The 11820-nt window shown below is 39.5% G+C and overlaps 1 protein-coding gene across 3 annotated transcripts in view; it reads left to right on the top strand.

Moving 5' to 3' along the window:
• The window catches only part of LOC122082810 (pentatricopeptide repeat-containing protein At5g25630), a 17398-nt gene extending 7515 nt beyond the window's left edge, over window positions 1-9883 (top strand). For all 3 annotated transcript variants that reach the window (XM_042650585.1, XM_042650586.1, XM_042650587.1), the window contains exon 4: window positions 8652-9883. In XM_042650585.1, the coding sequence (XP_042506519.1) occupies window positions 8652-9545 (894 nt within the window). In that variant the 3' untranslated portion in view covers window positions 9546-9883. The remainder of the gene's footprint in view (window positions 1-8651) is intronic.
• Window positions 9884-11820: the final 1937 nt, after the last annotated feature.

The following is an 11820-nucleotide window of genomic DNA, read 5'->3' as shown; positions in this document are numbered from 1 at the left end:
TTTGATACCAAGTTGATGGAGAACCCTTAGGGAAGGGAGGGGAAATCAGAGTAGAGAGGGGGAAAAAGGAGGATCACACTCACACATTCATTCAATAATCAAATTGCTCTCTAAATCTTCAATCGATTACAACCAATATATAGAAAAATAGGAACATGAAATTAGAAACTTAACTGGAATGGAAACTAGCCTAAACTAGGAAACAACTATAAAAAGGAAACCAAAGCAAGGAAATAAATCCTACTCCTACGTTCAAGTGTGGAAAATAAAAGCATGAAATAAAATACTAAGTAAACTACTAATTTTATTTCCAACCCTTGTTGGACCAAAACCCTGGGCTAGACCGGTTCTTCTTGGCTCTTGGCTTCCAAAGCCGGTCATGTTGGTCCAACCAAGAAAGGGCAGCCATATCTGCATCACTCATAGTCCCGTATTCGTGCACTCATCGTTGTTACTTGTTAGTATGGAAATCATACCCAAATACCCCTAATATGGAAACCCAGAAATCCAATGGTGGATCATGCTGAAGCATAGTACATGAAATGACAAGAAGAACGGTCTTTGAACCATCCGATGCCGACCTACTTATCACAAGTTATGGACATCTGATCATTCCAACCTATTCTGGGAAGTGCAGACCCAGCCCAGACTGGTTTGGAACCAGCCCGGTCTAAAATTGAACCAGGTCTAGGTAGCCAAACAAGAGCAGTCGACACTAAAAAGGCCCAAGCCAACATCGATCAGAGCTCCTAGCATAGTATCGAACAGAACATTCTGATTGCCGATCAGCTAGAAATACACACCGTCATTATCCCAGCACTGTTTGACAACAACACAGCCCGAACCAATATTGAAGCCTGTTCATTGACATGACACCACATCGATGTTAATTTCTCAAATCCGTAGAGTATTGTATTTCCACATTTAGGCAAATTTGGTTGCCAAAAGCCATTCCTTTTCGTTAGGGAAGGCTTGGATCCGTGAATTGACATTCTTAGGGTCTAAGAAACCTGTCTTTGGATGAAATCTACATGCTTGCTCCCCATTGGCCAAGCTTGTAAGCTAAACCTCCACCACTGATATAAAACCTGCAAAATAACTCCCTACTGACGATGGGGATTGATTCAACAGCCCATACACGAATATGAGACCTTGTGGTCCATTTTACATCGATAAATACCAGTCCTACCATGTTTTGGAGAGGCTAGCTAGTATTTTTGAGAAATTTAGTCTTGCTCTAGAAGGCTAGTTCATGCTAGAGTGCTAGTGAAGAGATAAAAGTCTCTTGGTTTTGTTTTCTTGCTTCGTGGCGCTGCTACAAATGCCACCTGAGCATGGATCTTGGAATCTATACACAAATGTTTGTTTTCTATCACGATTGGCTTCTCTACTGTGTCAATGGTGACCTCCATACCTTCTTTTGTCAAGCCTTTGAGTAGGTGAATTCATTTTTTTTTTATTTTCATTATCTTGCTTGTGAATTCCCTTCTTTTCTTCTATTTTGTGGAAACACAAGCGAGGTGTGTGTGATCCTATCTCTTTAGATAGTGGTCACACACACCCAGAAGTCTTTGTGGTGTTATCTTCGTAGATAATGGTTTTGTAGAGAGAATACATATTGGTTATGTGATCTTGATTCTCTAGTCTATGATCACATTTCCTTGGTGTTATGTCTTTTTAGTTTGTATTTTCTATTCAATATATGTATTATGCAATGCTTTATCATGCATAGCATAGAACTCTTGATGTCGTGAGTGATGCCATGTTTCTTGCATATATCGATGTATATATTGTGATTATTTGTAGTAATTTGTGTATTTTTAGCCAAGGACTAGAAAGACATCGGGTGAACTAGGGGTGCCTAATACCTTCCCCGGACCATCACTTGACCCGTATCAAGACCAATGGTTCGACCGGTACCCCTTGGATGAGTCATAGAGTCATACGTTGTTTTATGTGGGTCGTAGACACTAATTCTAGGTGGCGACTCCCACATTACAATTTCACCTCCTCTTCTCTGTCCCTCATAGTGATAGTTGAGATAGAGGATGTGTGGCGTTAGTCAGTGAACCGCCGCCGCGATGTCCTCACAACAGCATTGGAATCTGATTCAATCCAAAGGTGTTGAGATGTTCTTTTCCTTCGCGAACTGTAAGCCTGTGAAGAAAACAAAGAAGTTTGATTGTTTACCCAAATACTGAGAGAAGATCCTTGAGGCTCCCCTGATGAATTCCTGAAAATACCACCAGATGCTGCATGACCAGGGTTTCCAAGGAACGCCCTTCAATAGTTAATTTCATCCATCCCCTTAGCGGCTTAGACCAGTAAACCTCCAAAATATGGGAAGAGACTTCATTTTGAAAAGAAGCAACTCCAAGCCTTTTAGAAACGTGCAGATCTTCCACAAAATTGATTTTGCGAGGCATTCTTGGACTAGCTTCTTGAGGATCACACAAGATTGAAAACAGAACAGTTTTGGTCCTTTCCCCTTGTTTCTTCTTGCATAACGCTCAAGCCAAATATACATAGGAATCAAATGAAGGCACCTTGCCCAAAGATACTTTAAAGAAATGGAAGATGCTTTCCTTTTCCACCATATAAAGAAATCATGAAAGTCATTAAAATTTTGCCAAGCAACTTTGAAAATATCGATAAACTGAGTCCATATCTTTATTGAGAACAGACACTATAGGAAGATATGATAGAAAATTTCTGCTGCCTTGTAACATAAGTTGCACATAGAAGCTAGGGAAATGCCTTTTACTAACAAGATCATCAACAGGCAAATGCTTCTGCATCAATCTCCACCCAGAAAGAGAGTGTCTTGGTTGGAGAAGGGGGGTCCAAATCGTTGATACCCAATATGGTTTCATGCTTCTAGTTTGAATACATCCTATTCGGATTTAACAGTATACAAACCAGATTGGGATAGCTTCCATAGCCTACCACCAACAGCGTGATCGATTCAAGACTCTGGCTGCATTATTGAAAACCTGCTGCAAGAATATTGAAGACACTTGCGGGAAAGCCCAATTAGAGTAAATAATGTAAGAAGCAACTTGTGCATGAAGGTGCAAGAAAAAATCTAGTCCCAAACCCGAACTCTCTACAATAGGATAATCACCTAGCCACTGATCCTTCCAGAAGTTAATGGGGTGCCATAACCAATTAGTCACCTTTCATTTGAAGATACAAAATTCCAAACCTTCCTAATCCCTGGCCAGATGGAAGAAGCTTGAAACATGACTAGCTTTCCATCCACTGTTAAGTACTTGTAACGCATGAATCTTCTAAATGATAAATTATCAGTTTATTGCCAACATAATTTAGAGAGAAGGGCTATATTAATATCACGAAACTTTCTAATACCAAGCCCCCTTCCATTATAGGCTTACATACAATGTGTCATTTAACTGAGACACCTCTAGATACATTAGGATCACCTGTCCAAATAAAATTTCTCATCCATCGTTCCATAACTGTAATCAATGATGATGGTCACCAGTAGACAGAAAAGTTGTGGACTGGACAAATGGCAATGACTTACTTTACCAATTGAATCCAACCAGCCATAGATATCAATTTGCCTTTCCACCCCACAAGCGTGGATTTGAACTTGTCAACCAAAGGGAACAAGCGGATCCCCTTGGTGTAAACCTCCCTCGTTCAACTCCAAAGAAACCCACTGGACCACTATTAAGGAGAACATATAACTTGGCAAAAAAAAAAAAAAATTAATGCATTCAGTTTATTTATTTATCATTGAAATCCAAGCCTCCTCTGAACATCAAAGAGAAAATCCCAATCTAGCATATCGTAAGTCTTCTGTATGTCCAGCTTCAGCCCGATTCTACCACTATACAACTTTTTGTGAAGAACATTAGTCAATTCCAAAAGCCAGGGTACCATTGGAGAAAATTACTTTACCTTGTTAGAAAGCACCTTCCTCTTTAGATAGCTTGGGAAGAAAAGAAGATAATCTTGTAGTAAGAATTTTGGGGATCAATTTGTAAAAGAAAAAAAATTCCTTAAGAAAATAGGCCTGAACTTATCCTAAGTCATAACCCTTCAAATTTTGGGAATTAAAGTGATGAAATTGCTATTCATACCTTTGGTAATGATCCCCCTAACAAACAACAATAAAACAAAAAAACTCAGTCGTATCTTAGCTCAATAGGGTCGGGTACATAGATCCATGCAGAGACAATATCGGAAAAGTGAAAGTAAGAGGAAAATAACACAACACCAACAAGTCAGAAAAATCTCAGCTAAATGGGGTCCATAGATCCTTGCCCTCCAATCGGATCTATTTGAGGTCATACTTGGGATAAGACCTAAACTAATCATGCCTTTCCTCACTACTTCTAGGCCATTTTAGTCTTGTCCTTGGCTCTTTATTCCTTATTTTATCCTTCCTAGTTTTGCTGCATATCCATCTTAACATCCTCATCTCTGCTACACATAGCTTATCTATATGACACTTATTAATTACCCAACATTTTGTCATATTCATCATAGCCGGTCATACGACAGTCTTATAGAGTTTTCCGTTAAGTTTTAAAAGAATGTCTGTCATACAACACTCCGGACGCACCTCTCCACTTCATCCATCTCACTTTAATTCTTTGTGAAACATCATTCTCTATGTCACCTTCTTTATTTATGGTTGACCCCAGATATCTAAATCACTCTCATAAATTTTCACCAAATTGTTATCTATCATAGTGTGACTAAAGTTACACATCATTCGATCTACTTATCTTAAAAACTCTTGTTTCCAAGGTTAGTCTCCATAACTCCAACTTAGCATTATAGAACTGATTTGACAATAGAGGCTGACACTGATGAGGCAGAATCGAATCGTCCACTTTAAAAAAAGCAATAGATAGTTTTTCAGATAGCAATGAAGCAGCGAACAAAAGGACATGAACCTGACCTTCCCTACCTGCACAATCGCCACACGTAATCGGCAGACAAAACCGACCGGATCAAGGTGGCTAGGCTTTTTGTCTCATCCATCAAATCAATATCATTAGCATCCACTGGACCTCGTCTAATTAAATAATCCATGATAAGTGCAAACAAATAAGGGCTTAAGGCTGATCCCTGATGTAACTCAATTGTAATTGGAAATTCATTGCCTTGACCTCCCTGGTTCTCACAAAGTCACAATTCCCTCATATATTTAATTATATCTATAAATTTAGTGGGGCTAGCCTGTGGCATAACGGTTAAGTTGCATTATTGCAACAAGTTGGTCATAGGTTCGAAACTACAAAACAATCTCTCCTACAAAGAAGGGGGTAAGTATGTGTACATTTGCCCTTCACAGACTCTATAGTAGTGGGAACCTTGTGCACTGGATTGCTCATTTACTTGGCACCTTTCTCTTTGCTAGTATATGTTGAATTTGTTAAAATGTATGTAATAGGGGTACTTTAGGAATTGTCTTATGTTAAGTTGTCTTTATATGTATTTTCTTTTATTTCTCTTCACCTCCCTTAGGGAGGAATATGTAATTTCCTAAGTATTAGTTGATTCTAATATAGGTGAGATGAGTAAAGACTCATGTTTTGCTCTCATTTCCTCTTCACTTTCTCTCATCTGCTCTCCTTCTTCCTTCTTCTCTTCTCTCTTCTTCCCTCGTCTCTAAACCTAGTCCTCCTTATTTCTAACTTGATATCAGAGCTTGTACAAGCGTTTGAGAGTCGATCAAAACATCCCGGTTCCATTCTTTAAGTCTCTCTTGGAACCCTAGAAGCAAAGGGGTCCATTAGAGGTTATTCTATGTAAGAAAAGTTTACAAGAAGACCTAATGGAGTTCTAGAATCCACTTGAAGATAGTTGGAGGGAGCTTGATGGACCATAAAGCCCATTTGAAATTCAAAGAAGACTCCTTCCCTGTTTATTGCCATCCAGAATTTCTACTCCTTGTTTCTCTCTCCTCCGACATTGGTTGGGGATGAAACCTTTCTGGATAGGGTCGCCCAAGGGTCTTGTATGATCCCTCCAAACCTCAATTGTTGATTAGTTGTGATGAAGGAGCACAACTCCATCTACCACTTGTTGCCACTCTCTAGGTACTCTGTCATAGGTTGTTTTTAGGTCAATAAAAATTAAAGACCATATGGAGATCCTTTTTGTAGGCTCTAAATCTTTCCATGAGCATCCTCAGTAGGTAAATAGTTTATATTGTGGATCTACATAGCATAGACCAAATTGGTTCTGGGATAGTAGTTTCTCTTCTCCGGTGAGCTTCAATAACCTTCTCCCATAATTTCATAGTATGACCTTTTAGTTGTATGCTTCTATAGTTATTGCAACTTTGAATATCACCTTTATTTTGTAGATCAGAACTATAATGCTTCTCCTCCATTCATCATACATTTTCCTTTTGTTCATAATCTTGTTAAACGTATTGGTTAACCAAGATACCCCACATACTCCTAAGCTCTTCCACACTTCTATTTGGACCTCTTTAGGCCTGGTGTATTGCCTACTTTCATCTTTCTTAAGGCTTCTTTAACTTCGGGCACCCCAACCTTTTGTATATATATTTATGACGTGTGGTGTCTCGATGGATAATGCAATCTTCCAGGTCACTCCTACTTAACTATTTCTATTCAGTAGGTCACAAATATACTCATCCCATCTCTTCATAATGTGCTCATCTCTTATTGGAACTCTTCCATCATCATTTTTAGTACACCTCACATGGTCGAAATCTCTACTTTTCTTTTCTCTCATTTTAGTTATCTTATAGATCTTTCCCCCCTTCTTTGGCGTTCAGATAATTATAGAGTTCCTCATTTTTCTTCGCCTTTTCTATCTCCACCATCTTCTTATCTTCGTTTCTGGCAGTATTATACTTTTTTTTTACCTGCTTAGTCCTTTGTCATGTCTTAAAATTAGCTTTCTTGGCCTTAATGGCTACCTGGATCTCTTCATCCCACCACCAAATCTCCCTAAGGGCCTAATGACTACCCTTCACTTCCTCTAGAATATCTTAGCTACCTTCTTAATACAAGTCATCTCGTTCCACATCGTATTGGTCTCCCTTAATGTCCCACTTTCCTTGTTTGACTACTTAATTAGTAAATGTTTATGTGGAATCTCCTTTTAATCTCCACCAACTTATCTTAGGGTACATAGGTTCCCTCATCTTACACTTCTCTGTATTGAAGCACATATCCAGGACCTCCAGTCTATGTTGAGTGGTTAGGTTCTTCCTAGATATAACCTTACAGTCCTCACACAACATTCTGCCTGCCCCTCTAGTTTGTAAGAAATTTATTTTGATGGTATGATGCCCACTTTTATAGGTAAATAAATCCTCCCCTCTACAAAAAATTTCATAATTTCCTTGCATGCATCGACCTCTATAATGCCCCAACACTTCCAGTAGAAAGCCTCAGGGAAACGATCAGGGCCAGGAGAACTATTAGGATCCAAGTCCATTACAACTTGTTTTATCTCATCTGAAGAAGGGATACATGTGACCCTCACTTTATCCTCATGATCAATCAAACAAAGAATACAAGAAAGCAAACCTGGATTGGCAATGCAATTTGATTTTTTATGAAAAGCCTCGTAAAATTCTGCCACACACTGACCAACACTATTATAGTCTGAGACTAGAGAGCCATCTTCCTGCTTCAACTCCCTGATAGTGTTAGACCTTCTGGTTTTAGTTGAAGGATGAAAGAATTTAAAGATTGATCAACCGCCGTGCATTCTCCAGCCTACTTGCTAAGCTTACACGGAGGCCGACCAAGGTTGCTGGTTAACCTGCAACTGGAAATTAGAGTGCGTACTCTAGGGATTTTTCTAGATCTTCTAGGCTTGTTTTTCTCACCATATTTTATTGTACATGAATTTCCATGATTATTTTGTTGTATTTTCATCATAATCAATAGCTTACATGTATCTAACTATTTCTTAAATGACAGTATGTATATAAGTTCCCTGTGTTGGTGTATGATGTCTTGTATTCCGTCGCAGTCAGGAAGTACTGGTGCAGTACCTAGATAGGTAGGACGGTGGTCTCGCTAGCCGGTTAGCGGGCCATGGGGGTTGCAAGGGGGGCAGGAGGACCCCCTGCATAGCAGGGGGTGTAGGGGGGTGCAGCCCCCGCAAGAATTTTTTATTTGAGGGCAATTGTGTACTTTCCGGATTTGGGTTTTTTCACTATATATTTGTAGCGAGGGTTTCTTTCTCTGTAATGCAAGTAATACTGAGAGGTGTGAGGACGAGCGCTGTAACCCTATTCTCCATTGGTAGTGAAGCAGGATCTCATCTCACTGGGGACGTAGGCAACCTTGCCGAACCTCGTAAAATTCATGTGCATTGTTTGTTTTGTTTTTCCATTATCTTCTGCATCGTTTTAAATTTGCGTTTCTACACCCTGAATGCTTGAGATACTTCAGATTTTGTAGCTAACGTTCACATCAACACTATTGGTGTTCAGATTTCAATTTATGATGTATTTTTATAGCATTCAGATTATTTTTTTTCAGTGGTTTAAGATTATATCTCATTCAGCTATTGTGGATGTTTTTTGTCCTTTTGGGTTTCATAATTTCTTTTATCATCTTCTCTTGATATCCGTTATTTTTGTGAAGAGTCACTCATGATAATCAGCAATTGGACAGGTACTGACATTAATGGAAGATTTTGGCGTCAAACCAGATGTGATAACATTCAGCACCATCATGAATGCTTGGAGTACAGCTGGACTCATGGACAGATGCAGAGAGATCTTTGATGACATGGTGGAGGCTGGTATAGAACCTGACATCCATGCATATAGTATTCTTGCAAAAGGTTATGTGCGTGCACGTCAACCAGAGAAGGCTGAAGCTCTTCTAACAACAATGGTTGATATGGGTGTATGTCCGAATGTTGTGATCTTCACTACCATCATCAGTGGATGGTGCAGTGCAGCAAAAATGGAATATGCAATTAGAGTTTTTGAGAAGATGTTGGAATCTGGTGTCTCTCCCAATGTGAAGACGTTTGACACGCTGATATGGGGATTTGGAGAAGCAAAGCAGCCATGGAAAGCAGAAGAAATGCTTCAAACCATGGAAGATATGAGGGTCCTGCCTGAGAAGAGCACAATCCAGCTTGTTTTAGAGGCTTGGCGTGCCGTTCGTTTAGTGAGTGAGGCCAATAGGTTCTTGAGTACAGTAGATCAGGAATTGCTTCTTCCCTCAGATACGAAGGATGAGATACCAGTAGACAGCTTGGAAAGGATTTATCAGAGACAAGATCTGATGGCTCCTTATTCCAATCAGTTGCAGGTACCAGGGGTAGTCATGAGCGATCAACAAGGACCAACAGCTGCTAACAAAAGAAGCCGGATGGTGTTGAGAGATACAGATCTCTCATCAGAGAGTCTCTGGTCTGCTACTAAATCCATATTATCCACCCACACATGTGGGTTTGGGGCAAATTCACCAATTATATGCCGGAAGCAATCCCAAGTTCACCCTGGAATATATGGGCAGGTTGTAAATTCATGTAGACTGGTGTTTCTGAATTGAGGAGAGGCAATCAAGCGGTCATTCCTTGCAGAACTATAGACTTTGAGTCATGGCAACACGTTGTTTCTCTTTTTTTTTTTTCTTCTGAAGGGCATCCTCTGTGCACTCATTCCCAAGAAGTTCAGTCACTTGCTACCCATAGTTGCAGATAGCAAAGAGAGCACCTTCAACATCATCAAGAATCTTGTAGGGTGCATCACAGAAATCTCCTTTCCTCTATAAGCTTCCTAATTGTACAAGTTACTTGCAGCATGCCATTTATTTGCTTACAATGCCCATGTATAAATTGTCAATTTATTTCTGAAACCAATAAGAATATCATAGTATTGATTGTACAATGTTGGATCTCTCCTTTTCTCTAACCATTACTAAAATCTCATTTCTTCTGCTGTTTGTGAAAAAAGATGGGAACATAGTTGTCCGTGGCATCGAGCTTCCTGCACAGCCTCATCTCATTGTGCGACATTGAGTCGTTGACAGATGCTGTGGCTAATCCGATCATTGGATAGAGAAGATGTAGTCTCGATTGGCTATGTTTCAAATTTCAGTATCTAATTAAATTAAATATTCCTGGTGTGGTTGGCCTTCATCCCCATATATGCATCTCTAGTTATTCATGTGCACTCTCTCAACTGGAATTTGGATTGGAATCGAGCTGAATCGGTATTAAGAATTCTTGTCATGAAGTTCACTTGATGTTACAGTAACACAAGTTAATGCCAAGAGTTTTCAACCGAGAGATCCCTACAAAGAGCAAAAAACATGATATGTTACTCGACGATCCTATTGATGATTGTGCTGCTTCCATCACCTGTCAAAAGACCTTAGACAAAGACTCATAAAATCCTGCTGAGAGTCATCAAAACCATCCCTCATTCAAATCATAAGATGGCTGGATTCATAAAAATTTCCTTTGGAATTTAGGATAACATAGAACAGCCAATATATCTAAATAAACTTAGAATGGTTGCTCCCATTTCAGGCAATCAAGTTACATGACCATCTGTAAGCCCCAACATGTTGAATCAAGTACTGTTCTTACTATAAACTTTCCGTCCTATTCATCCTTCGAAGTTATCTTAATTCTTTCCTTTTCTCACTTTTCTTTCTGAAAAAGTCAAGGAATTTTACTAAAGGTGATCCTGGGATGGAACTCCATTCTGTTTCAGACTTATCTGATTGTTCATGTAAGCCATTGCATTTCATAATATGTACAGAAGGATCAAATCGGTCTACTGGAATGGAAATTGCTCACCTTCTTCATAACAAATTGGCCCACTATAAGTACTTCCAAGTATTTTCTTCTAGTCCCAACCCATTTGTAAAACACTAAAAGTAGTTGAAAATTTGGAATTCCCATCTTGAATAATTAAGTGCTTAAACATGTGTCGAGTATGTTTGAGGTGAATTGACTTGAGATAAAGGATAATTCTTGACAGTATTATGGTCAGGAACAATCAAGGTCAGCCTGGTCCAGAATGACAAAACAAGTTCAGAGTCAATCAGGGCCAACCCAGCCTGGCCTCACTAATTGGGGCATGCTTGGGCCAAGTTGAGCCCGACAAGGTTGGGCCTGGTTTGAGGTTTAAAGGCCCTAAGTCAGGACCTGGGCTAAGCTAAGGGATCCAGGGTTGGGGTTATAAAAATTCCATCCCTGTTGCAGCTCTTTCCAGAGCCAAGAAAGAATGGAGCGTGGCTGCAGCCTGCAGGAGATGGAACAGATGAATACTATTTGGATTCAAAGGATTTAGTTATTGTATTGGTATGACACCGATCCGGATTGGATTGGATTGGTACTTATTGATCACTTTTGCCCTTGTTAAAAAGAAATATATTTTCTTTATAGTTTTACCCCTGAAACGATACTGGTAACTGATTCAGATTGGTCAAATATTGATATCGGTCTCTGCCAATATGTCCAATCCGATACCAATGCTTAAAACCATACTTGGATAGGAGTTCAGTGTGAGAAGCTGATGAATGTGCCCCATTTCTTTTTGATAAGAGAGTGCTTCCCATTTCGCTCATCTGGAACTGGAAAAGAAAAGGCCCCAGACTTCTAAAACGCGTTAAGTGAAGTGGTACCAAATGAACCCTAACAGCCAGCCCAGCATTCAAGGTATGGTATGGGCTATTTGATCATAGCCTAATAAAGTGATCTATCCTTGAAAATTTTTGCCGAAGGAAAAAAAAAATTCTCCTAGATCTTGTTACTGTTTTTTTCGTTTCTAAAACTTTTGTGGAAGCTGATGCCCTCTTCACCTCCAGGTGTGGA

This window comes from Macadamia integrifolia, chromosome 6 (genome assembly GCF_013358625.1).
Source record: "Macadamia integrifolia cultivar HAES 741 chromosome 6, SCU_Mint_v3, whole genome shotgun sequence".
NCBI classification, from domain to species: domain Eukaryota; kingdom Viridiplantae; phylum Streptophyta; class Magnoliopsida; order Proteales; family Proteaceae; genus Macadamia; species Macadamia integrifolia.
Note: the sequence above shows the minus strand (reverse complement) of the source record. Positions and strands in the feature narration are given on the sequence as shown.